The sequence below is a fragment of the Neophocaena asiaeorientalis genome, unplaced genomic scaffold (assembly GCF_003031525.2).
Source record: "Neophocaena asiaeorientalis asiaeorientalis breed wild unplaced genomic scaffold, Neophocaena_asiaeorientalis_V1.1 scaffold114, whole genome shotgun sequence".
NCBI lineage: Eukaryota > Metazoa > Chordata > Mammalia > Artiodactyla > Phocoenidae > Neophocaena > Neophocaena asiaeorientalis.
The window spans coordinates 7367874-7395257 of NW_020173116.1; the positions used below are offsets into that span (position 1 = coordinate 7367874).

At 44.2% G+C, this 27384-nt stretch overlaps 1 protein-coding gene across 1 annotated transcript; it reads right to left on the minus strand.

Annotated features, from left to right (window-relative positions):
• Positions 1–2793: 2793 nt before the first annotated feature.
• On the minus strand, positions 2794–24574 carry STARD7 (StAR related lipid transfer domain containing 7). Its single transcript, XM_024743662.1, has 8 exons — positions 23834–24574; positions 13713–13921; positions 13342–13391; positions 11989–12099; positions 11826–11908; positions 11297–11396; positions 5472–5556; positions 2794–4661 (listed from the first exon to the last, which is right to left on the minus strand). The coding sequence occupies exons 1-8, from the start codon at positions 24157–24159 to the stop codon at positions 4477–4479; spliced, it is 1149 nt and encodes a 382-aa protein (XP_024599430.1). The 5' UTR covers positions 24160–24574; the 3' UTR covers positions 2794–4476.
• Positions 24575–27384: the final 2810 nt, after the last annotated feature.

The window sequence follows — 27384 nt, forward strand, 5'->3', positions numbered from 1 at the left end:
TGTGCTCCGCAACGAGAAGCCACCGCAATGAGAAGCCCGTGCACCGCAACGAAGAATAGCCCCCACTCGCCCCAACTGGAGAAAGCCCGCGCAGCAACGAAGACCCAACCCAGCCAAAAATAAATAAAAAATAAATTTATCAAAAAACAATAGACGTTAGGTCATTTATAAGTTATCTGTCTGAAAAAAAATTTAAATGCATTTGTAGACCAGAATCAACCAGAATGAGGTTATTAAAGCAACTGTGACAGTGTGTGGCCTGGGAGTCCCTTTGGAATGATGCTCTATCAAGTACTACTGAGGTTTGTAAAAACAGGCACATTTTACATCAAAATCACTTCCATCCAGAGGTTATAGTTTAATTTTTTAGATATTTTTCAAGCTTATTTGTTAGAAATCAGAGTTCTCAAATTTTATGAAGGATATTTTCATTTTGAAAAGAATTTCCTAGACTCCCCTTGTGGCTCTGTGGTTAAGAATCCGCCTGCCAATGCAGGGGACAGGGGTTTGAGCCCGGTCCGGGAAGATCCCACATGCCGCGGAGCAACTAAGCCCGTGTGCCACAACTGCTGAGCCTGCGTGCCACAACTACTTAAGGGGAGTTTGCTAGAGTCATATAGGGGGCAATGGGAAATTTTAATATGGACTGAATTATTAGATATTATGACATTGTTTATCTGTGTGCTAATGGCATTGTGGTTACACAGAATATCCCTATTATAAGAAAGCATGCTCGGGGACTTCCCTGGCAGGCCAAGGGTTAGGACATCGTGCTTTCACTGCAGGGGGCATGGGTTTGACCCCTGGTCAGGGAACTAAGAGCCCACAATGCTGCATGGCGCAGAGGGGGGGAAAAAAGCATGTTTCAGTATTTAGGGGTGAAATATGTTTGCAACTTAGCTTCAAATGGTCATGAAAAAGTGTATTAATCTAATTAGGCCACCATAACAAAATACCACAGACTAAGTGGCTTAAACAACAGAAATTTATTTCTCACAGTTCCGGAGGCTGAACATCCAAGATCGAGATGCTATCGATTCCATTTCCTGGTGAGAGCTCTCTCTGGCTTTCCAACCTCTGTGTCATCACACGGTGGAGAGGAAGAAGCAGCCTCTGGCAGCTCTTCGTATAAGGGCACTAATTCCATAATGAGGACCCACTCTCATGACCTCATCTAAACCTATCACGTTCCAAAGGCCACATCTCCACCATCATGTTGGAGTTAGGGCCCCAGCATATGAATTTTAGGACACAGTCCAGTCATAGCAAAGTGTATACAGAGAGGAAGATAAAGCCTTTGTTAACAACCAGCAAAGGTACGGAAAGGGTATATAAGGTTTTTTTTTTATTACTCTTTCAACTTTTCTATATGTATGAAATTGTTCAAAATAAAAAGTTGGAGGATTTTTGAAGCTGCTGGTGACATAAAGCCTGGGAAAAGCTGAGCACCGTCTTCAAGAATATGAAGCGCTAGGGCTTCCCTGGTGGCGCAGTGGTTGACAGTCCGCCTACCGATGCAGGGGACACGGATTCGTGCCCCGGTCCGGGAAGATCCCACATGCAGCGGAGCGGCTGGGCCCGTGAGCCATGGCCGCTGAGCCTGCGCGTCCAGAGCCTGTGCTCCGCAACGCGAGAGGCCACAACAGTGAGAGGCCCGTGTACGGAAAGAAAAAAAAAAAGAATATGAAGCACTATCCCATGGGAGAGTTTTCAGTGTTGCTCCAAGGACAGGGCTTGACCCATCAGTAGACAGTATGAGGCCCATTTGGTCTCAACGTAAAGAACGTTCTGAAAGCCGGAGCTATCCGACAACAGAAATGCTGCTCAGTCAAGAACTCAGCTGCTTCTCCGTGGAAGTGTTCACGCAGAGCCTGGAGAATGGCAGGGGTGCTGAGCAGAGGCCTCCACAGCAGGCTGAAGGCCAGTGCGACCAACTCTCCAAATGTGAGGCTACACAGGGACTTCCCTAGTGGTCCAGTGGTTAAGACTCCGTGCTCCCTATGCAGGGGGCCTGGGTTCAGTCCCTGGTCGGTGAGCTAGATCCCTCATGCATGCTGCGACTAAGACCCGCACAGCCAAATAAATAAATAAATATTCAAAAAAACAAAACAAAACAAAGAAACAAATGTGAGACTATACACACACACGCGCACCCTCAGCATGCGACCTGTGACAAGTAGTCTTCCAGCACAGATTTCTTTCCAGAGGTCATGTGAGAGCAATGTGGAGGAAAGAGCTGTCGTAGTTTGGATGTGCATCTGTGTTCACCTCTTGTCTCCCACAGGCAAAAATGACACATAAACTCAAAAGTCACGCTATGCTCAGTGTCTCTAACGTATCGATCACCTTGGCACAAATCCGCATTCCAGAACTGCCTGTGTGACCTAACCATGCCCTGGGTTTCGCGCTCACCACCCTCCCTCTCCAGCACCCCCGACTCCAGCCCCGGGCCCGAGTCCCCTCCTCTCCTCACTCCCTCCCAGCAAAGCTCTAACTCTGTTTCCTCCAAGTCAATCCTTCTTTTAAAGCAAAGGGTGTGGGTTACTAGTAGATCAAGACAAAGAAGCACAAACAGGTGGTTTGTTTTCAGTTGCCAAACTGGTCACCTGGAAAGGGCTTACAGTCTAGAAAAGGTAGTGAGCGGTATGTCAGCTACCGCCAAGAAAGACCAAGCCCTGCCACTTCCAAGTGCCAACTCTACGAGCAGAAACACACTTCAACTTTATGATCAGGAAGAAATAATAAGCCCAGTATGCAAGATTTCCCCACCAACATCTGTCCAAAGACACACTCTTTCATACCAATCTTTATGTATTTATTCACACATTTGATAAAAATGTCACAGGAGTGAAATCATTACAATGACATAAGTAATTGTACAGACCAACCCCAAGTGCAGAGTCAAATTGCCAAAAAGCATATGGGCAACGCCCAGCCCCTTATCACATGTGCACTCACACCACTCGCCCACGCCACCCACGTCCCAACAATCACAGGCGCTAACTTCCAACATAACCGAGGGACTCTTCCTGGTCTGTCAGGCCCTGGGGATGAGGAGAGAGACACAATCAACGAAAAGAAGCTGGGACTGCCGGATGCATCTCCCTGCTCTGCCAACGACGCAGAGAACGCAAGACTTGAAACACCGGGGCAGGCATTTTCCTTGGCACAGTACTTAGGCAACCGAAAGGTCGAGGGGCTTAAAGTTCGTCTCAGATTTAGCTCCCCTTTCAACAACGCAAAAGGGTAGCGAGTCGGGTGGGGAGCAATCTGGTCATTCAAATTCTAAGAAATAAGGGGAGGGAGGAGGATTTGAAAGCTGTTCCCGATTCTCCAGTCAGACTGATCCCATCTGGTTGTGACTTTATCTGAACAGCGTAGTTTGCTCTTATTTTAGCTTAGAAGAGGAGGAAAAGCTTCTCAGAGGGACAAGAGGGTCACATAAACCACATCCCCCTCGATATTAGCACTTGGGACAAGCTTCCATCTAGCTGTTCACACAGCTTGTCTACAGCTCTGAGAGCTCCCAGGGAGGCGCCCAATCCCCACTCCTCTGCCTTTAAGCCTTCCAGGACGGGCAAGTGCTTAGCATCCAGTCAAACCTGAAGTGTGAAAAATAACGCCTCAATCAAAATGGTGTTTTCTATACAGACTATGGAAAAATCCTATTCAACTCCCCAATTCCCACTGTTTAACACAAAGGTTAAAAAAAAAAAAAAACAGAGCTAAAGTGTAATGTGTCAAGCATCTCCACTGACCCCATCAAAAACACTGATGATACAGAGAGCCACCGTCTCCCAGTGTTCTTGGTAATCGGCCTGCGGGAGGAGGCAACGACCCAGATGAATACAGCACACGAATACAGAAGAACTGGTCAACTCAAAGGAAACTGCTCTGGGTAGAGGGAGTCAATGGGGTGTGAATGGGAGGCCAAGAGTGATATTTCTTGGTACAAACTTTATGTCCCTAAAGACAGGAGAAGGTGAGGACGAGGCACTTACACTGCCAAGCAACAGTTCACACCACTCAACACCAGGACTGCAACCAAGAGCACTCCCCACTATCCCTCACTGAAGACGCAACTGTCCAGGTGGTCCAGCTGGACCTTCAGAACCGAAGGAAACCCAGAGTGCTGCAGAACCGAGGCTGAGAATGGAATGTGGGCAGAGGAAGTAAAAGATGTTGTCCCCTCTGGCCTGAGGTGAGAGGCTTGTTCCAGATTAGCTCAGCGAAACACCAAATTTCCAAATGCTTGGCCTGAGAATAAGACGATGCCCCCTCGGATGCCTCCTTCTTCTGTTTTAATCAACAGCAGTAGGGTTCTGAACAAGACCGGACACCAGGATTGAATTATCTTGCACTGGTGGTTACAGCAGACACCTTCAAATACACGTCCTGTTTGTTCTGCAACAGAGTGAGTGATAAGACACGGAGACAGGGCTAGAAGCAGCCTGTCCCTACTTATCTGAAAGTCCTTCAGGCGTACTCAATCCGGGCAGGGCCACAGCTACCCTCACTCTTCCGCTCAGAAGATGGGGCGGTGGCCTTGGCTTCACTACCCACTTCCAGAGGCTTAGACGAGATATAGTCCTTTACTTTGATCTCCATGTTCTTGGCTTTCAGAGTGGCCATGTGCAGCTTCTCCAGGAAATCTGGCATGCCTGTTGGGAGAGAGGGAAATCTGGGTAGACTGACACAAAAGCCAACAGTAGGCTCAAAATTAGAAGGGCCTATCTCTTTCCTGGTAAGGAGTCAATGCCTCCTTACAGAGATCACAGATGGACTGAGAGACAACCAAAACTTTTAGGGAGTGAAAACAACCCATGACCTCTGAGATCCTTTGAAAAGGGGTACTGATCAGGCCACATAAATCCCCAAAGGCTCTCTTATGTGATCAAAATATCATTTATCAGTGGCACAGCGTAAATATCTGCCAATTTTGTTCAGAGAAATGTCAAACGGAAACACCTAATCTCCTCTCCATTCTCCCCCTGAGGTGTAAGAAGCCGCCTACAGAGAACCAGAAGAAAGAAAATCACGTGAGGCTGCTTTTAAGGCAAGAGATTGGAAGGGAAAGATGCAGTCACAGCAGTGATGTGTAGCCTCTGTTAAGTAAGAAGGGTGATGTGGCCCCCTTTCTCCAGGTGACTGTCCTACAACCACATTTTCTATGCCAGATTTATGGCTTTCAACACTAAGAAGAAAAATGTTAAATGCGTTAATGTACACAAGTCCATATTAAGCAAATGTTCTTCAGCTTGCCTCTGGGCATAAGTTCCTTTTTGGGTCTCCAGAATTCTTACCCCTCCAAACCGCAGCTGGAGGCTTTACTACCTTCAAGGTAGTATTCAACAATGAACTCAGAAGGGCTCCAGTGAGACAAGTACTGATCTCCTTGAAGCCACCAAGAAGCTAGAGAAAAACAAAATGTTCAGCCCAGGTCCAGGCCCTGTACACAAGCGCCCACTCACCACTGGAAACCATCCAACTAACGCAGTAGCGAGGAAACACTGTCTGGGGATTGTCACTGTACGTCAGCAAGTAGTCAAAGCCATTCTGGAAAAGAAAAACAGCAAAGATGAAGGTACCTGAACTACCCCCAGAGCCTCCGTATCCAGTACCACAGAATAACCAAGATCTGACTCTGAGGCGGAGAGTGGCAGTTTTTCGCTGTGAGCAAAAGAGAGTGAACACTGAAGACCTGAGAGGTTACCATCTCACGAGGTTGGCCCTGGCTGGTGTCTGGGAACTTGGCTCCAGACAACAGTTAAGTGCTAAGGGGGGCTCCCTGTGTCTCCTCTGCACAAACAATGCACTTCATACTGAGCACCTGCTTTCCTCCTGGGGGTCTGGGATTTTAGGACACGCTAGGCAGAGGGCGTTCATGTGACCAGCCCCCAGTACAAATCTTGGGCGCTGAGTCTCTACTGGGCTTCCCTGGGTAGAAACATCGCACGCATGTTGCAGCTGGGAGAGGATGTGCTCCGGGGGCCCTCACGGGAGGGAGAGCACGGGGAGACTGCAGTGGGTTCCTCCAGACCCTGCCTGTGTCTTCCCCTCTTGATCCAGCTGTGCATCTTTCCATCACTGTAATAAATCTCAGCCATGAGTAAAACTATACGCTGAGTCCTGGGCGTCTTCTACTCCATCTGCGAATGGGGGTGTGATCCTGAGGACCCCAACACATACCCCCAATGTTTAAATATCTTAATCTTTACCAAAGTGATATGAACTCTACTACTATTACTGCTAACAGCAAACAAGTACACAGCACTTAACCACGTGTCAGGAACTGCTTCAATCCCTCACAACGATCCTATAATATAGGCACCAATATCTCCCATTTTACAGATGAGGAAACTGGGCACAAAGAGGTTAAGGGACTTTGCCCAAGGTCACCCACATACTCAACGAGAGCCAACGTGAACCCAGAATTCTGACCACAGGGCCCATGCACCCATTCTCTCTGGCTCAACCTCTCACTGGCACAGTGAAGGACAGGGATTTAAGAGATTCACAGGTGTCCCGATCCCAGGAGAGGTCTGAACCAATTATGCTCCACCCAAAGGGGTAAGAGATCATCCACTACTGCTTATACGGAAAAAAAAGAAGTCAGAACTGAAAACAGTGGTTACCTACAGGAAGAAGGAAGGAACTGGGTAGATGGAACAGGGATATAAGCAAATCACTCTATTTCTTATTTTACATATTTGACTTTGAAAACACAATTTTTTTATTATTTAATAAAACAAAATTATATTTAAAAAGCAGTTATCTAAAAATCAAAAGTAGACAACAAGGAACCTAACTATGAACTGAGTTGATAGGAAAAACCACGAAGAGAGGACCCATTTCAAGTGACCTTAAAACTCAACATTTTGGGGACTTCCCTGGTGGTCCAGTGGTAAAGAATCCGCCTTACAATGCAGGAGACACAGGTTTGATCCCTGGTCAGGGAACTAAGATCCCACATGCCACAGGGCAACTAAGCCCGTGCGCCACAACCAGGGAGCTAGCGCGCCTCAAACTAGAGAGCCTGCGTGCTGCAAAGTACAGAGCCCACATGCTCTGGACCCCGCATGCCACAACTAGAGAAGAGAAAAACCCGCACGCCATAACAAAAGATCCCGCGTGCCACAACTAAGGCCCGATGTAGCCAAATATAAATAAAATAAATCTTTAAAAAAAAAAAAGCCTCAACATTTTTCACAGTGCATACATATCCTAAAGACAACAAGACATATACCCTACAGTCCTAAATTTTGAGTTAAAAGTACTTGTGTGCACTTAGGATGTATCTTTAAAACAAACAAAATGTATTACTTAGTGCTACCTTCTGAAAAGGCCTAAAAACAATGAGTAGGCCCAGAGCCGTGAGAACTCCTAGAAGCCAAACTGTGGTATTTAAATGACATTTCCTTAGAGGGAACCAGGGCTCCCAGAAGAAATGCTCATTTCCAGGTTTACACCTAAAAATATACAAGGTGAACCGGGAACATCTTGTAACACCAGAAACCAGGCGAGTCCTGAGGTCAAGTCAAAAGGACTCCAGTCAGCAAGAAGAGGCTCCTAATGACCAAAACTGGGACCATTTGAACACCGACAGGAATAACTGGGAACGGACTAAACCCAACCAAGTGTGCTTACACGTGTGAGCTTCTAATGGCATTTCTTAAAAAAAAAAAAATTACCTTTGAAGGACTGCTAGCTGCAAGAACCAATTCATTATTTTAAAAACTAGTAAATGAAGGAAACAAATCAAGCGTTTCTTACTTCCCTTTCCTCTGTGAACTATGGGAAACCAAATAGTTAATGAGGAAATTTTCCCTTAAAGTATGTCACCTAATAAATGGAAATAAATGAAGAAAGAATGGAGGATTTACACAATTAATATTTTGTTAACCTCTAATGAAACAGTGGATCTGAGCAATAATCATTAATCACTTCCAAATTCACAAAGAAAGGGACAATCAGACATTATTTCCTTCTAATAAAGTGGTCTTGCCCCAAACCACCTGAATCTGTTCAAGCCTCCAGATCTAAGTACCCATATACAGGAAACACAGGGGACAGAGAAACACGTTAAGTGACACTATGGACACTACAGGAATATAACCAGCAAGATCCAGGACAAAGAACCTGCTTCTTCAATAAATACAATTGCAAGGGAAAAAAAGGAGGGAGGGACTTCCCTGGTGGTCCAGTGGTTAAGACTTCACCTTCCAATGCAGGGGGCCTGGCTTCGATCCCTGATCGGGAAACTAGATCCCGCATGCATGCTACAAATAAGATCCCGCATGCTGCAACAAAGGTCCCACGTGCCGCAACTAAGACCCAGCGCAGCCAAAATTAATTTTAAAAAAAGGAGGAAGAACTCAAGAGATAGATACAAAGCTACAGACAGTATGAACCCATTTCAATGTCTGGATCTTATCTGAACCCTGATTCAAATAAACTAACTACAAAAAAATACATGGACGATCAGGAAAATTTGAACACTACAGATATTTGATATTAGGGAATACAATATTATGTTTTCAAAAATCTCTTTTCTTTTTGAGATAAATATTGAAATTTCTATAGAAGAATTCTTCTTTGGTTCTTCTATAGCAAAACTAGAATCTGCTTCAAAATAATCAGGGGAGTGGGAAAGGGAACAGAAAGAGTACAGATAAAACAAATTTGGCCATGAGTTTGGTCATTGTCAGAGCTGGGGATGAATACAAAGGGTTCATTCATTATACTCTCTATTTCTTTATCTTTTGTCTACATCTCAAATTTTCCATAAAAACTAGGGAGTTCCCTGTTGCCTAGGAGTTAGGATTCCGGGCTTTCGCTGTCATGGCCCGGGTTCAATCCCTGGTCAGGGAACTGAGATCCTGCAAGCCATGCGGCGAGGCCACAAAAAACAAACAAAAAACCTAACAAAACACCATACCTCGGCCCACGGATCTACTTTCCAGCTGGCAAACCCAAACTCAGCTGCCTGGTTTTCAAGTACCCTCTGCACATGGTCAAGGTAATTACCACTCCTCCCTAAACTCTGCCCTCCTTTTCAAGCAGTGAGTCAGTCTCTCAACATCTACAGCTCATTCCTATCTTTGTCTTTGGTTGAATCGTGTCTTCTACCTCCAGGGTCCTTCCTGTTTTCCTCTATCCACAGTCTACCTTTTTATAAGAACCAACGCAAGTCTTACCTTTCTCTTAAGAGCTTGCCACGATATGCTAAAAGACTTACACAGATAATTCATACTGCTCCCCCATCCCAGCTGAAAGAAGTTATTTTCTGGGCGCAACACACTCTGCCTTAGCTGTTTCATGGTCAGGGTTTCTAAAGGCAGTAATGCTGGGACTCAAGTCACTTTTTTTTCAAATAGGAAATACACAGACAAGGTTCAAATTTCAAAAGCAACGTAAAGGAAAAGAGTGAGGCACAATTCTAATTCCCACCGTCCCCAGCCAGGCTCCCCTTCCTAGAAGCAGCTAGCTACCGACTGCAGCCTTCTTGTCTAGCTTCTAAAGCAAGGACTTTAAAACATTTTTTAACTGTATTTACAACACACTGTAAATACTCCTTTTTACACTGTAACCAAGTTCTCTCTCACTCTCTCTCTCACACACACACTTGTACATACTTATGTAACCAAACAAAAGTTTCATGAAATATGCTTACACTCAGTTTCCATTCCATTTATTCCTTTTCTCTTTAAGCACTAAATTAATTTTGTCTTCCACTAGTGGGTAGCAATGCGTGGTTTGAAAAATACTGCTCTAAAAAAATAAATAAAATACTTCTCTACGGCTTCCCTGGTGGCGCAGTGGTTAAGAATCTGCCTGCCAATGCAGGGGACACGGGTTTGAGGCCTGGTCAGGGAAGACCCCACATGCCGCGGAGCAACTACGCCTGTGCGCCACAACTACTGAAGCCCGTGTTCTAGAGTCCGTGCTCCACAACAAGAGAAGCCACTGCAACGAGAAGCCTGCACACCACAACGAAGAGTAGCCCCCGCTCGTCGCAACTAGAGAAAGCCCACATGCAGCAATGAAGAGCCAATGTAGCCAAATAAATAAATTAATTAAATATTTTTTTTAAAAAAAGAAAAAAAAAATACTGCTCTCAAAATGGTACCGAAGTCAACACACAGCTCCCAGTAAAACAAGAGCAAAACATCACACTGACTGAGGCGAACCACCATTTATGTCACTCTTAAAGTCCCACTATAGGTGGTATAGACAAAACAACCTGCTGGAAACAACAAAACCATGTTAAGAGAACAGTCGTACAGCTCTAAAACAAACAAAAGTGATGGGTAGAAACAAAGCCATTATAAAGTAAATAAAACTAAAAGCAGCAACCACTGTAATCAGTATGTATACTCACCAGAGATCTGGCCAAAAACATCAAAGTAAAACACCACACTAAGTGGAAGAAAATATTCTTCTCAAAGGAAGGTCATAAAATTTTAAAGAAGGCAGGACTTCTCTGGTGGCGCAGTGGCTAAGAATCCGCCTGCCAGTGCAGGGGACACGGGTTCGAGCCCTGGTCCAGGAAGATCCCACATGCCGTGAAGCAACTAAGCCTGTGCGCCACAACTACTGAGCCTGCACTCTAGAGCCCGTGAGCCACAACTACTGAAGCCCGTGCACCTAGAGCCCATGCTCCGCAACAAGAGAAGCCACCACAATGAGAAGCCCGTGCACTGCAACGAAGAGTAGCCCTTGCTCGCAGTAACTAGAGAAAGCCTGCACGCAGCAACGAAGACCCAACGCAGCATAAATAAAAAAAATTTAAAAAGCAAAAATTTTTTTAAAGGAGGCAGAGAGCATTAGTCTAACTCTGTCATTTTACAGACAAGGAAAGAGGAGCCCAGAAAGGTGGTTAAGTGTTCTGCCCACTGTGGGGAAATTTTGATGGAAACGGTGCTCGCTCTGGTTCCTCAATGCCGCTAATGACCGGCCGATGAGTCAGAGGCCGTCGTCTTCTGCTAACTGTCCCTCAGGTAACGGGAGCCATGGGTCATCACTACGTTGTCTCAGGAGGTCTCCCAGGTACACCACTCTACAGCAGGGGTCCCGAAGTGGGGTTCCCAGGCCAGCGGCAGCAGCCTCACCTGGGAACTTCTCAAAACATGCAGATTCTCAGGCCGCAGCCCAGCACTGTTTTAACAAGCTCCAGCGAGTGTGATGCAAGTCAAGTGCGAGAACGACTGCGCCCTCCCCAGTTCAGATCAAAGGCATTCCTTGAGAAAACTCATAAGCCGCTAACACAGCACCTCTCGGATGATGTAGAACTCACCTCATCAAATGACTTGTGGGGACGGATAACCATTTGGGATTCATATGATCTGACCCTTACAAATTCCGGAGACTCTGGCACACTAGGGTGCTCCACGGCCCTGGGAGGGAGAGAAGTGCGGTAAACTCTAAGTAATGTCTACATACAGAACAGCATGGGAGCTAAAGTCAAGAGGAAAATCTAAAAGGCAGCCTCTAATTTTTTAAATACATCAGAAAAGTCACAAAGATGAATGAGTATAAACTAAGTACTAAAAACAGTGAGTTAAGTTGGTGATTCCTGGCTCACTAGGCTTTGTGTTGAGGAAGAGAGCAGTTCTTTTTTAAATTATCAACATTAAGGAACTAAAGGATTAGTTTAATGAAAAGCTTGTATCCCTTCAATCCTCTGAGATAGTCACCAGTCCCAGCCCACTCACATTCTAGCTGGGATGCGTAGGGCCCGGGCTTGACTCATAAGGCAAACTCCCATCACACATGCATAAATGAAGGACAAGCTAAAGGAACCCAGCAGCAGCCACCACACATACCGTGACACCAACACCATCACGTTGTTTTCCTCATCCACACTATACCGCCGAACATAAACATAATCCCGTGAGTACATTGGATACTAAAGAAAAGGAGGGTCAGGATTAGTGCTCTGCCTCACACGGACATGATAAACGTAAAAGCGGAGGTGAAAATACTCACAGGAAAATGGGTTACCCAGTGAAGAACCTCAGAACCACTAACCACATCCCTCTCGATCACTTCCAGCTTGATCACCAGGGCGTCCCACTTCTTTCTATACTCTGTATCCAGCTGCGGAAACAGAACAGACCATAAATGCCCAAGAGATCCAAAACAAAGCTGCAGAAGACTTCTCCAGATGCTTGGGCCTCTGACCCAAGAATCTTCTTCTGAAACAGTGACCCGACCTAAAAGGCAGTGCCAAAGTGTCAAAGACACGGCTGTGTTTACTACAGACGAGTCTTTTAAAATCCCTTCCTGTGGGCCAATCCCATTACCTTGAAAATGAATCTTAACAAGAAAAAGACAAGTGTAAGAAAAAAATATTGTAATAGACATGTCTGGGGAAAATACAGTAGTCAGTGAGATAAATGTGTATGGGTGAAACGATTCTAAAAAGTTTTAAACAGACAGAAAGTCCAAAAGTATGAGCAGACACCTCACAGAAATACAAGTTGCATATTTTTAAAAATACGTAGCATCACTAGTAACTACGGAATTTCAAAGTAAGACATGTATCATACATATCCAAACCAACAAAAACTCAACACAGATTGACCAAATTCAGTGCTTAGGGGAAAGCATGCACTTGTGTATTAGTAGTGTGTGTTATAACCATCAAACTTGAAGTCCAGTAAAACATGGAAACTCCAGGAAGGAAAAAAAAATTTTTGGTAGAACTCTGGGTGATCCCACCTCCCCTTTCATACATTTCCCCACAAGGAGGAACAGAGTCTTTAAACACATACTCTTCATCTTTATCAAATAAACACCTTCACCGTAGATAAGTTCCAGACTGCTAAATCCTGACTGCATCTGTACTGAAGGAGAAAATGCCATAGAGGACATCGTTGGGCCAGTAGGTAAAACTGGAATACAAAGATTCTGTAAGTGCTGCATCCGTTAAATTTATACTGACTTTGATAATGGTACCATGGCTAGCTAGGAGAATATGTCTAGTTTTAGGAAATATACACTGAAGCATTTTGGAATAAAGGGTATGTAACTTACCCTTAAATTAAGAAAAAAAACCCTATAAAGCCATATAAAACATATTCAAGCACTCAAATCCATTCCTCTATTTGATCTTCCCAACAGCCCTGTAAAGGGCAGACCTGGCCTCATCCCCATTGGACAAAGAAATTATAAATCAAAGGTTTACCCAGAGGTCATCTGACGTGAAATGAGGGGTAGAGAAATAGACAGATGGATTGAAGCCAATGTCTTCTGAGTCAGAGAAATTACTCATGTGGACGATGGCAAGCGGACTTCTAGGCTTAGTGGCTCCAGATCTGGGCAGAAAAATGTACTCACCTGAACATTGAAGAACTGCCGAGGTGTCACATCTGTGTAGGTTCCAAAAACTAGAATGACAGGAAAGAATAAGGGATGTTTGCCACACTCTCGTCACTTAACTGCATTTCAGTTGTAGAGTAATGACTGACAGATCTTAAAGGCAGATTCAGAAACTAGAAGTCATATTGGGGCGGCAAAGTAAGACAAAGGTAACCTATAGCAAAGTGTAGCAAAGACATGGAGACTCTTGTCATCTGGGAGAGGAAAAACAACAAACAGGGCAATTTTCCCAAGAAACCCCCAGAACGGAAGAGTTTAGAGAGCGTAGGAACACAGTGCTGTGCACCTGCCGGCATGAACACTCTTACCAGCAGCCAAGCTGGGCTCACCTCTGTACTGGTAAAGGGGGGTGCCTGTAATGGGGCGCCGCCACAGCTTGAAGTGTTTCTTATCCATCACCATTTCCCACGGTTGCTCTTTGCCTCCTGAATCTTCATCCCTTTCTGTTTGGGATTTTGGTTCTGGAGGGTGGTGGTCAACTCCAGAGCTCCGAAACGTACTTGACATTTCCTCCAACCGTTTCATCTCATCAATGGATCTGGAGAGAAAAACAACAGGCATGGTGCAATGGTTGGAGTCTGCCCTGTGAATTGCAATGGCCACACAAAGACTTGTACAGAACGGTGTGGCTTTAAAACAGTATAAAGCGTAGGGAATAAAAATATGAGTTCCTGAGTCTGAATCCCAGTCCAATATTCATCAACTAGAATATTAAACAACTTAACTAATCCCTATTTCTTAATCTGTAAAATGGGGATAATAGTACCTACGTCAAAGGTTGATTATAAAAATTAAATAAATTTACCTGTAAAGTGCTTAACACCAGGCATATAATTAGCCCTCAAATGTTAACTATTATAATTTATGACTATGAAATGTCATTTGATACCTTTTGTCTGTTTTTTATTGGGTTGTCTTCCTATCACATTATAAGACTATTTATATATTTTTCCTCCTCTCTTTTAAAGAGATAATTCACATAAGAATCATCCTTTTACTGTATACAAATCAGTGCTTTTTAGCATAGTCCCAAGGTTGTACAGCCATCACCACTAATTCCAGAACACTGTCATCATCTCCAAAAGAAACCTATACTCATCAGCAGTTAACTCCTCATAGCCCCTGATAACTACTAACCTACTTTCTGTCTCTGTGAGCTTGCCTATCCGGAAATTTCATATAAATGGAATATTACAAAATGTGGTCTCTTGGATCTGGCTTTTTTCGCTTAGCGTATTTACAAGGTTCATTCACGCTGTACTTTATTCCTTTTATGACTGAATAATATTCCATTGTATGGATGTATCACATTTTATCTATCCATTCATCAGGTGATGGACATTTAGGTGGTTTCTACTTTATGGCTATTATGAATAACACTGCTATTAATATTTGCATACAACTTTTGTATAGACATAAGCTTTCAGTTTTCTTGGGTAGATTCCTAGGAGTGGACTTGCTGGGTCATGGAAACTCTGTTTAACTTTTTAAGGAAGTGCCAAATTATTTTCCAAAGCAGCTGCTCCATTTCTATGTTCACACCAACAATGTATGAGGGTTCCAACTGCTTCACATCGTTGCCAACACTTGTTATTGTCCCATCTTTTCCAGCAATCCTAGTGGGTGTGAAGTGGTATCTCACTGTGTTCTTCCATTTGTATTCCCCTAATGATGACTATTGACATTGAGCATATTTTTATGTGCTTATGGGCCATTTGTGTATCTTCTTTGGAGAAAGATCTACTGAAATCTTTGTTTTAAATTGGGTTGTCTTTTTACTGTCAAATGTTAAGAGTTCTTTATACATTCTGAATACTGGTCTCTTAACAAATACACAATTTATAAATATTTTCTCTGACCCTATGGGTCATCCTTCCACTTTCTTGATAGTAAACTTTGATGCACAGAAGTTTTCAATTTTTTTTCTGGCCGCGCCGCGCTGCATGTGGGATGTTAGTTCCCCGACCAGGGATCGAACCTGCATCAGAAGCACAGAGTCTTAACTACTGGGCCACCAGGGAAGTCCCCGTAAGTTTTCAATTTTGATGAAGTTAATCTATTTTTTCTTTGACTGTTCAATTTTTTGGTGTTATATCTAAGAAACCAGTGCCTAATCCAATATCAAAAGAACTTATGCCTATGCTTTCTTTTACGAGTTTTAGGTTACATTTAGGCCTTTGGTCCATTTTAACTTTGTGTATGGTTTAAGGTAGGGTGTAAATTCACTATTTTGCATGTGCACCTCCAGCTGTCCCAGCACCATTTGTTGAAGACTATTCTTTCCCCATTGAATTGTCTTGCCACTTTTGTTGAAACTCAAATCGACCACAAAGCTAAGAGTTTATTTCTAAACTCTAAGTTTAATTCCTACAATTTATATATCTATCCTTATGCCAGTACCATTATCATCTTAAGTACTGTAGCTTTGTAGTGAGTTCTAAAATGGGAAAGGGTGAGTCCTTCAACTCTGTCCTCCTTTTTCAGGATTGTTTTGACTATTCTGGGTCTTTCATTTCCATGTAAGTATCCTAAGGAATCCACAGGAACTTACTGGAGCTAATAAAGGAGTTCAGCAAGCTTGCAGGATATAAGATCAATTTACAAAAATCGTATTTCTATACAGTAGCAATGAACAATCTGAAAATAAAATTGAGAAAACAATTCTATTTATCATAGCATCAAAAAGAATAAAATAATAAGGAATAAATTTACAAAAGAAGTTGGGCTTCCCTGGTGGCGCAGTAGTTGAGAGTCCGCCTGCTGGTGCAGGGGACACGGGTTCATGCCTCGGTCCGGGAGGATCCCACGTGCCGTGGAGCGGCTGGGCCCGTGAGCCATGGCCGCTGAGCCTGCGCGTCCGGAGCCTGTGCTCCGCAGCGGGAGAGGCCACAGCAGTGAGAGGCCCGTGTAAAGCAAAAAAAAAAAAGAAGTGAAAGACACACTAAAAACTACCAAAAGATCATTGAAAGAAATTTTAAAAGACATAAATGGAAAGATATATTGTGTTCATGGGTTGAAGGTCTTGATATTGTTGAGATGGCAAAACTACCCAAAGTGATCTATAAATTCAACATAATTTCTATCAAAATCATAGACTATTTTGTGGAAACTGACCAGCTGATCCCTAGGTAAACAACAAGGGCCTATGTATAGCACCAGAAACTATACTCAATATCTTGTAATAACCTGTAATGGGAAAGAATCTGAAAAAGAACACATTACTGTATATAAAACAGGTAAACAACAAGGACCTACGGTATATAATCCTTTTTATGTGTTGCTGAATTCAGTTTGTTAGTATTTTGTTCAGAACGGCATAAAGCTTAGAAACATTCAAAACAATACCATATGTCAAACTGTGTCATTATATATCATTTAGGGATGTATACATACGTATAAAGACACAGATGAAAAAAAAAAAAAAAGACACAGATGGTAATGAAATATAATAAATTGGGATAGTCTGGGGGACAGAGGATATTTCCATTGGAAAAGGGTCCAGAGGAGGCTTTAATTGTATTTACAACATTTTAGTTCTTAAATATAACTGTATTTGTAACATTCATGTTTTTCTTTAAACCTTTTTATGTATCTGAAACATTAAAAAAAAATTTTTTTTAAACATGATTTGTTTTCCCCTTAACCTGGTAGGATGAATTGGGAGATTGGGATTGACATATATACCCTAATATGTATAAAATAGATAATTAATAAGAATCTGCTGTATAAAAAATAAATAAAATTCAAGAGATGTGGTATGTATATATGATGGAATATTACTTAGCCATAAAAAAGGATGAAATAATGCCATCTGCAGCAACATGGATGGACCTAGAGATTGTCATATTGAGTGAAGTAAGTCAGACACACATAAATATGATACCGCTTATATGTGGAATCTAAAAAAATGGTACAAGTGAACTTATTTACAAAACAGAAATAGAGTCACAGATGTAAAAAACAAACTTATGATTGCCAAGGGGGAAAAGGGGGGGAGGGATAAATTGGGAGACTGGGAATGACATATACACACTACTATATATAAAATAGATAACTAATAAGAACCTACTGTAGAGCACAGGGAACTCTACTCAATACTCTGTAATGACTTATATGGGAAAAGAATCTAAAAGAGTAGATATATGTATATGTATAACTGATCCACTTTGCTGTGCAGCAGAAACTAACACAACATTGTAAATCAACTATACTCCAATAAAAATGTTTTTAAAAAGCAAAAAAACATGGTTTGTTTTCCCCTTAACCTTTTTTTTTTTTTGGCTGCGTTGGGTCTTTGTTGCTGTGCGTGGGCTTTCTCTAGTTGCGGTGAGTGGGGGCTACTCTTTGCTGCGGTGTGTGGGCTTCCCATTGCGGTGGCTTCTCTTGTTGAGGAGCACAGGCTCTAGGTGCGGGGGCTTCAGTAGTTGTGGAGAGCAGGCTCAGTAGTTGTGGCACACAGGCTTAGTTGCTCTGCAGCATTGTGGGATCCTCCCCAACCAGGACTCAAACCTGTGTCCCCTGCACTGGCAGGCGGATTCTTAACCACTGCGCCTCCAGGGAAGTCCCTCCCCTTAACCTTTAAACAGCAGTTAGGAAAGCAAGATTGCTGGCTGACTATGTCACTTCTGCAATTCAAGACTGAAGACACCACCTACTGATACATTCTGTCTGAAAGGCCCTTTCATGCCTTTTTAATCTTCAAAAACCCCACAAGGGTCAAGGTTAACTCCCAGGCAGTTAACCATATACATTTACTTTTATTCCTCTACAGAAACATATCACACAATATTATAATTAATCTATCTTTATATCTGCCACCCTTACTAAACTATGAATTCCCTAAAGGCCCAGAATCAGTCTTTTTCATATTTTTATGTCCAGCTCCTAGCAAGTACCTGGTAAACATTACATACGCAACAAATGTTCACAGTATAAACTGAGTAAATAAATATGGAAGTAGGCCTTAATAATTCAAATTCTTATTAAAAGATTACATTAACACATTGCTTTAAAAGCCAAAAATTCAAAGTTATACTGGTAACCCAAGATTAAAAGTTTAGAGCAATCCAAAGCAATGGTGGGTGTAGAGATCTGTGTTCTAGTCCTGGCTCTGCCAACTAGCGGTGTGATCTTAGGCAAGTCATTTTACCTGCAAAGCCTCCCTTGCTCCACCTGTAAAGTGAGGACATTATTTCTCGAAGGTTTCTATTAGCTCTAAAATTCCAATTCTCTGAATTTTAAACTTTGGAATTCAATGAAAATATTTATATACAGGGACATTTGCTGTTTTCATTGCCTGGAATCTTTTCCTATTTGAAGAGAATCCCCAAATAGGTGAGATGCAGCCCCCATCTCAACCCCTAGCAGTTAGCACATGACTCCTAATTTAAGTGAGGTGAATCAGAGACTTCTGGTAGAGGCTTTGAATCTTGAGGAAATAATACAAGGCACAGGACCTTTTAGATTTTCTCAGTGATCTTGAGGCAGTTGAGAATCCAGCAGTGCAACTGATCTACAGGAAACAATACCAGCAACACTGCCCAAAGAAGAGCATTCCTGTACCAGTAGCAGGCCTTCGCTGTTCTCTTGGCCAACCTGTACTCTGGCCTTCTTGTCAACGCTCTGAATGACCTAACACCTTTTTGGCTTAAGTTAACCAATATCAGTTTCTTTGTTTTCAACCAATAACCATAGCCAGTACAATTTATACTGATGTTCTGATGAAAAATGTTTAACCATTTTTTTTTTAAGCTTCAATTTGAATTACCGTTACAGAACAAGATTGACTGCTACCATTGCAAAAACCATATAGAAATAGGGAAGGAAATTTAGAGTAGGCAATAAGATCTTGCAGAGGAGAAAGTAAAGTCACAGCTTTGCTCCGAGAACAACAATGCAGGCATCATGTGGAAGCAATCACGGCACTTTTGAGGACTAGTAAAGCGCCCTTCAATAAAAATTAAGCTGGACTTTTGAATATCCTTATCACATAATGAAGAGGGGCAGGAACGTCGTACGTCTTATGAAAAACACATCAGAGGCCCATAAAATTATATAGTAATATGGTTTTAAGAAAATTAAATTATATGACTACAGGCAGTATTTTTAACGGCCTTCTAAGACTCAAGGTGGTACAGAGCTTCTGACTCACTGCTTAATCAGCCTCTCCTATAGGATTAAAGGTCACTAGGTGGCCTTGATTAAACATGAGACTAAGTCCCTAGGGAGGACAGCAATGTCCTGTGAAGGTATGACACTCATTCTTTGAACAGCACAACATGAATGCTAGAGTAAGACTGCATCATGGAAATGATCGTTACGTCTCAGGTTCGAGAATCTCGGAAGGGTCTCAACTTCTAATTGTTGACATGACAGACACCATTAGCACACAGGTGCCCAATCACTATCACATACGTAGAGGAAGGAGAAACCTCTCACTGTGTCATCTCCTTAGCCTGCTGTGCCAAACCTTATTTGGAAGGGATGGGTGTCTAAACCTTGGTATCTAAGAGACTTAAGTAATAAGAAGGGAGAACAGAAGGACAAAAAAGATTATTCCCAAGATAGTAAAAGAACCAGCAGATTAGTAAGAGGATCAAAGAAAGAAAGTCAATGCTTTCCTTTCTTCAAAACTAAAATCATTTCAACATTTGAGAAAGACTGGACTGAGAGCCATGGAAATTGAGGGCATAAAACCATGAAAACAGAAATATAAGCATAATCATATTTGGCTCATCTATAGGGGGTCCCGCCCTAAGTGGAGAGCTTGATATAAGGCTCCTAAAATGACTCAAATGAAGCCATTCCTGTAATTGGTAACTTCAGTAAGAGGCTGCCTTGTTTCAATGATCCCCTCTCAAATTCCCAATTATTGTCAAAGTTAGAGACCTTTAAGTACAACTGTCATGGGACATACCTAAAAGACATCAATTAGTTCATTGCAATTCTGAGCGTAGTTCTGATTATCTAAGAAGGTGTAACAGTAAAAACATCCTTAAGTGACAGTGGCAAAAACAAAAAAAAATTCCTTTAAGCCAAAAGGACTTTTTGTCGATCATTTATCTAATTAACAGCACACCGAAAAGTTAAAAGACCAAAATGGGAAAATGGCTAATTTTCTTTATGAAACTTTACTGGCGCTTATTTACTCAAATTTCTACAGCAATGAACTGTAACTTTTTTAAAAAAGGGGAGGGAGATTAATAGAACATTTTCCCCTAGGCTTTCGTATTTCTTAACTTCCTTCTCCTTTTTGTTCCTGTAATTTTTCTTAATGTTCCAAATCAATAAAAACTTACTCCTGGGATTTCCCTGGTGGCACAGTGGTTAAGAATCTGCCTGCCAATGCAGGGGACACAGATTCAAGCCCTGGTCCGGGAAGATCCCACATGCCGCAGAGCAACTAAGCCCGTGCACCACAACTACTGAGCCTGCGCGCCACAACTACTGAGCCCATGTGCCACAACTACTGAATCCCACGTGCCTAGAGCCTGTGCTCCACAATAAGAGAAGCCACCGCAATGAGAAGGCTGCACACCGCAAGGAAGAGTAGCCCCCGCTCGCCACAACTAGAAAGCTGGCGCGCAGCAACGAAGACCCAACGCAACCAAAAATAAATAAATAATTTATTTATTTTAAAAAACTTACTACTGTATTTTTCCATAAGATTTGACCTGAGCTCACAGAATGCCAGCTAGCACCAAAAATAATGATTAAAAGTTATTTTGTCTGATCATTTAAAGCCTATCAGGTAATAACACTAAGCGTTAAAAGACCTGACTTCTACACCTGGCCTATCAGTGAGTCAGTCACTTCGTACAAGTTACTTCTTTTCTCTAATTTTCTTGCTGATTCTCGATTAATGAGTTCCTATTTGTTAAGATGTTCTTAAGCACGAGAGAATAGAAAGCAAGGGTTTTTCTTTGTCCTTCTGAACAGAAACTCTACTAACATAAGAAAAAACACACACCACTTCAAGGGACACATTCAAAGAGACATCCTCACACCCCATCACTGTTTGACCAAGACAGCAATATCTGAATTAGTCTGTACCAGGACAAGTTGGTACAGAAGCAGCACAGAAGAGCCAAAGGCTGTGATTTAGGGGCCACGGGACAATCACGCTCTTCTTCCGTTAACAATGAAAGAAATGCACATGTCCCGCGGCACACTCAACTGTGCTCCATTATGGAAGCTACCCAAAATCATCTCACTAGAACAAACAAAATCTAAGATCCTCTAAGCTAGCTACGACAACCTCAGCGTCCTTTAAAGCAAACAGAATACTTAAACACCAAGCCAAAAAACGTTAACCTATACCCAGAATATCTTATTCAATAAAACACTGGGAATTCCCTGGCGGTCCAGTGGTTAGGACTCCATGCTTTCACTGCCGAGGGCATGGGTTCGATCCCTGGTCAGAAAACTGAGATTCAGCAAGCTGCGCACGGTGACCCCCCCGCAAAATAAATTAATTAAAAATAAAATATAAACATGACAAGCTATGAGAACAGACCTATGAAGTCACTGTACAAGCAAGATACAGCTGACAGCATATTATTTGCCTCCCTATCAAAATAACATTTAAAAAAATCCTCAGAATGGACTTGATCAAATTTTAAGTATATAATTGAATTCAAGCGTGAACTGGACATGTGGTGTTAAATGAGGGCCTTTACTGGAACAACTCTGCAGAGGGTCAAAAAGGGCACCTTAAGTCTTCTTACTGGCCTTCCTCTAAGCTCCTGAAATTCCCAAATGGGTTATCGCAGCTTACCTCTTTAGGAGTTGGATTAGAACCAAGTGCTTCAACTGTCTGATTTCTTTCCGCAACAGTGAGTAATGACTACGGACTCAAGTGTTTACCACATCTATCTCCTATTGTTTTTTCCCCTCTAGCTCCTGCAAATGGGAGACCTACTAAACAGAGGCTCTAGGACATATGGTTGACAAAAATACATGGAGAAAGATGAAGAACGACATCTATCACCTAGGCCCCAACGCTATTCAACTCCCACCCCCAAAACATCTTCCCTGTCTTTGGCACCCAGGGGCCCTTCCCTGGTCTTTCTCCTCTTCCCCAAACAGATCCAACTGGGAATATTCCCGTCAAACTTCACCACTGTGGAACATGGGTATTTCATCGTCAAAAACAGAATGAAAAGTCAAACAGTTAGTTAACTGGTAATTTCTCAATTTAAAAGTTTCCTTCCCATACATTCTTTTATTTCTCACACCTGAGAACACCATTAGAACAAATGGACAAGTAGCAAAAGAACACTAACAGAAACTAGGCAAACTACCCATCATGCTTTGATATCTTTTTTGTGAATAAGGTTGTTTGTGGTTATGATTTTAAATTGCATTTGTAAAATAGTCATCTTTCCTGCTAGGAAAAGTATTACCAGCTCTTCAGATACACTTGCATTTACCCACAACGCACAATGTTACACCAATAGCTGTCTGGCATCTGGGTGCTACACTTCCATACAGGTCATAGTGGTAACTTTACGGAAAAACTTCCATTTTTAACCTAACCAGAAATGTGGAATAACAGAAGAAACAGCTAGAACAAATAGACTTGTGTGGAATTTATCTGGTGTAGGGGACTATCCTAGGTTCTTGCAATCAGTTTCAGAGTTTAGGAAGCAGAGTACGTGTGTGGAGAAAGAACACAATTTAAGAATATCTGTTAAAAAGAAAATACAGCGACAACGTAAAGCAAGACCTAAATCAAGGTTTCCCATGATACTATGTGACAACTGTAAGGGCTCAGTTTAGAACCACAGGTTAACAAATTCAGTCAATGGTACTGCACTTGTTTCACACAGAGGTTTTTGATGATGACAGCGTGATTTCAGAGCCTAATAAAACAGTACTTCCAGAGCTCTAGTGGAAGTAGCAAAAAACTGACCTAATTCTTCCAGGTTAAAATGTCTGGGCTACTGGTTTGTCCCAGGAGGGCAAAATCGCTTCCAGCCTCCTAAGTCTGCCATGAGTCACAATGACAAGAGCTCTCTTGGCATTTCTCACGAAATCCCATCTGGAATGAAGTGATTTTGTAAATTGCACAAGTATATCCTCAGGTCAAGTTTAAAACCTGTCTGGAACTTGCACCTTTCTGGATATGTTAAAGATTACGTGAACGATGGCCTACTTCAATACCCATTTTCCACAATGCTACTTCTTTAGTGGCATGCGCCCCAAAGTCTCCCTCCTCCACTAACCTACACTTGCATTTATTTCTAACTCGACAAATCAAGTTAACACACAGAGGCAATGAAGAAACGTGCTTTGCTACGACAGGATCAAGCTACTTGCATCGTCACTTCCAGTGCCACCGGGTCAACGGGAGACACCGCCAAGGCAGGCCCCAGGGTTCAACGTTCCCACCTCCCCACCCCACCGCCTCCACCCCAGGGAACAGGCGCGACCTCGCCGCCGAGCCCACCTCTGCAACTCCTCCTCCTGGATCCTCTCCTCGTCCCACGCGAACACGCCGGCGAGCGCCGCCATCAAGGCAGAGGCATGGCCTGGGCGTCCGCGCAGCCGCCGCCAGAGGCGACCAAGGAGGATGCAGCGCGAGCTCTCCGAGTAGAGGCGGCCGTAGAGCTGCGCGATCTGCTGCGCCCGCCGCACGCGCAGGCCCGTCACGAAGCGGCACTGATTGGCCAGCAGGGCGAGCAGGCCCCCGCCCCGCGCCCCCGCGCGCCCGGTCGCCGCCGCGCCCACCAGCAGCCAGGCAGCCAGGCCGACCGGCGGCCTCCGGAGGAACATGCTGACCGCGCGCCCAGCCGGGCCCAGGTGCTCTCTGAACCCCGCCGCGAGCGAGGCCTCGCTCAAGGGGTGAAAGGAACGAGCCCGGGAGGGCGCAGGCGACCTCCTGCCGAGCCCCCCTAGTTGGCCGGCCCCGAAGTCGTCTGACGCTCTAACAGGTTCTTCATCTCTCGGCAGCAACCGCTGAGGAAGTCTCCTTTAGGGGAGAGAGTCGGCCATGGCACCGGCCGCGGGGGGCGAGCCCGCGACCGCTGCAGGAGGTGCTCCGCGGTTCCGGCCGGACAGCCCTGTTGGGCCCCTGCCTCCTCGGCGTCCTCAGGCCGGCGCCAGGGGCCTTGGTGCAGAGCGCGCGGGAAGCGGCGAGGCTGGCGGCGAGGTCCCCAGCGTTCGGCGTCCACCACATGCGCTGCCAGCTTGCAACCTATTCCGGTCTCTGCCGCCCGGCCCTGATTGGGCGCGGCCCGGACTCCCGGTGCTGATTGGCGGTGCCAAGTGCCCGTCACCGCCCCTTCGCGCGGCGCGCCGGGACCTGTAGCTAGCAAGGTAGGTGGCGCGGCGGCCAGAGCTAGTCAAGGGCGCCTGGGAGGTTGGTCGGCGGACCCAGCCGACGCCGCCATCTTCCGGCCCCCCGACCCTGCCCTGTGAGGGGGCACGGCCAGGTGCCTGTTAGACCTCTGCGCGGTGCTCGCTCAGTTGTTCTGAGAGGCCTGCGACCGTCGTCTGGTTCATTGATTTGAGACTAGGGTGGGATGGGGTCTCGGCACTGCGTCTGCGGGACGCTGGGAGTATCCAGTTTGGGGAGTCGGAGGCGGGACAGTGTAGACGCCTTTGGTGAGTGGAGACCCTGCCGAGGCCTGGCTGCCAGCACCTTCCTCGGCTTCCCCGCTGGCTTTCCCGCAAGCGCCCGGCGCGCCGAGACTACCTCCGAGGCTCGGAGCCTGAGCACTCGGCCTGTCTCTGTGACGCCTCGACACGAGAGTGGGCCGGTGTGGGCATCCTTAGAGCCCAGGACACTTTCCAGAGAGCTACGTGGGCAGGTGACCCGTCGCAGTCTGGAAATGCGGTAGCCCTTTGGTTAAAGGGACAGCAGGATGGAGTTGCTTGGGGCAGATGCCCCTGGTCGTGTAGTAGCTGTCCTTCTCTCTTTGACCCAAAGGTGGCAGCTTGAGAAGGTAAACAGGTTTCCTAAAACCCACTTTGCACCGCCCATGAACAACCTAGCTAAATGATCTTGAAGGGCATTAACTTACTATTCTGTGCCCAACCTCATTAAAATGAAATGCCTGGAGGTCCACTAGGAAGACCTTACGCGAAATTTGTTTCCTTACTTTTTTAAAACTTACATTAAGTGCCTTATTGACAGACAAACAAAATACTGTAAAAGGAAGTCTTCACGTGAGAGCCTGTGCTCATTCCACGGCAGTGCGTTTAGAAACTTTACTCTTAATGTACCTGTTTGAGCAATTTTATATGTTCTTAATAAAAGATGTTTCCAAAAAAAATGCTTTACTGGGAACTGAAATTTAGATCTCTCCAGACTGTCTGATTTTACTCTGGGATTGGTATTGATGTTTATTTTCCCTTGAAATAAGGAGAAATGTATATAACAGAAAATAGTATTTGATGCTTTTCTCAATGATGGTAGGATGGCCGGAACGGGGTGTGAGGGTGTATGGTAAGGCCACTCAAGATGGCTGTTCTCTTGCTCTCTGTACATCCCCTGCCCAACCAGTGCTTGCTTCACCTACACCCTACTGACTTGATTGACCTTCCTACTTACTTGCCCCAGGCCCCAGCTAATGATAGCTTTTCAAAAGGATGGTGAGGGGCGTGCCCCTCTGCTGGTTTCCCTGGTAACTAATGAGCCAACCTGATGTCATTTCCCTTATAACTGGAAATCTCCCCTTCCCCTTGGGAGCAAAGACTGCTACCATGTCCTGCCCATATGCACTGCACATGGTGGGGTGTCGCTCCGGGACCTTGCTTCAGACGTGTAAGTTCCCCCCATCCATTAAACCACTGATGTGTCTTGCTGACTCCAGGCTCTTTCTTGGGTCTTGAAGCTTGGCAAGCACAGGCCTTGTAGGCCCGCGGGGTGCAGCCCAACACAGGGGAAAGGTTGAATTTTCCTACAGTCCTGCTTCCTTTGATTTAAAGGAGCTTAGCACTTCTGCTTGTCCCTTTTTTGTTTTCTGTTTTTGTTTTGTTCTATTTACCAAAATGAATTCTCAGGTACTCCAGCTGAGCCCCTCTAATCCCCCCATTTTTCTGCATCTCCATTGCTTCTTTCCCCTCAGTACATAAACACAATCAAGTTCATCCTCAAAAGAGCTTTGAGAAAAAAAGAGGCCTTAACTCTTCCTCTTTCCAGTTACCACCCCCTTATCCTTCCTTTTACAGCTATAATTTTTTCAAAAGATGACATAAACATGCTTGCTGTCTCCACTTCTGTACCTACCTATAAATTCCGCTTTAGAATTTTCAAAATCCATTTCTGCTACACCATTCTCTCTACCACTTGGTTGTTCACACCCTAACAGTACACTCTAGCCTAACTTCTCTTCCAATCCATTATCAACAAACTTTGTTTTGTTTGTGTAACCCCAGAACAATGTTGAAAAACTTGATTCTCTTTGTATATTTTTGAGTTGATCCAAAATTCTTCATCATGGGCTTGTCTTATATAAGTTGGGTTCTGCCTATTAGACCCACCAAAACATAAAGTTGAGTAGGCCCAACAATAATCTATAGTAAGAAGTGGTACATCCAGAATTGGGATGAGCAGGGCCAGGGGCACAGTAAGCCACACAAGCAGATGGCCTAGACATCCATGTCACCCAGCATTTATGCACTGATGCCTCTCCCTCAGCTCACACCTGTGGCCGCATAGGAGATTGGGTCCCTTTATGACCAGCTGACAAAGGAGGAAAAAAAGCAAAGCTTGATTTGCTCATAGGTCAAAGTGGTGTGTGGGTGCAAGCTGAAAATGAACTGCGGCTGCACTAGAGCCCCACCCTAGGGTGATCTTGAAAGACAATGGCGAGGGACATTCTCCCAATGAATAAATCCTCTCACACTTTGTGTGAACAGAAATGTAGGCAGGGTTGGAGTATATATGGACTCAGGGCACTAGCAGATGGCTTGGCTGGTTGCTCAGGAGCCTGGGAGGAGAAAGAAGATGAAGGACACAGAGGTCCGGGATAGAGGGATGTGGATGGATTATGT

Bases quoted from the DNA above. Each gene is read 5' to 3' on its own strand.
- STARD7 (XM_024743662.1), bottom strand. From the start codon at position 24,159: ATGTTCCTCCGGAGGCCGCCGGTCGGCCTGGCTGCCTGGCTGCTGGTG. The intron at 13,922-23,833 runs GTGGGCTCGGCG...TTTTCTCTCCAG, and splicing joins CAGGAGGAGGAGTTGCAGAG to ATCCATTGATGAGATGAAAC. The intron at 11,909-11,988 runs GTGAGTATTTTC...CCTTTTCTTTAG, and splicing joins ACTGGGTAACCCATTTTCCT to TATCCAATGTACTCACGGGA.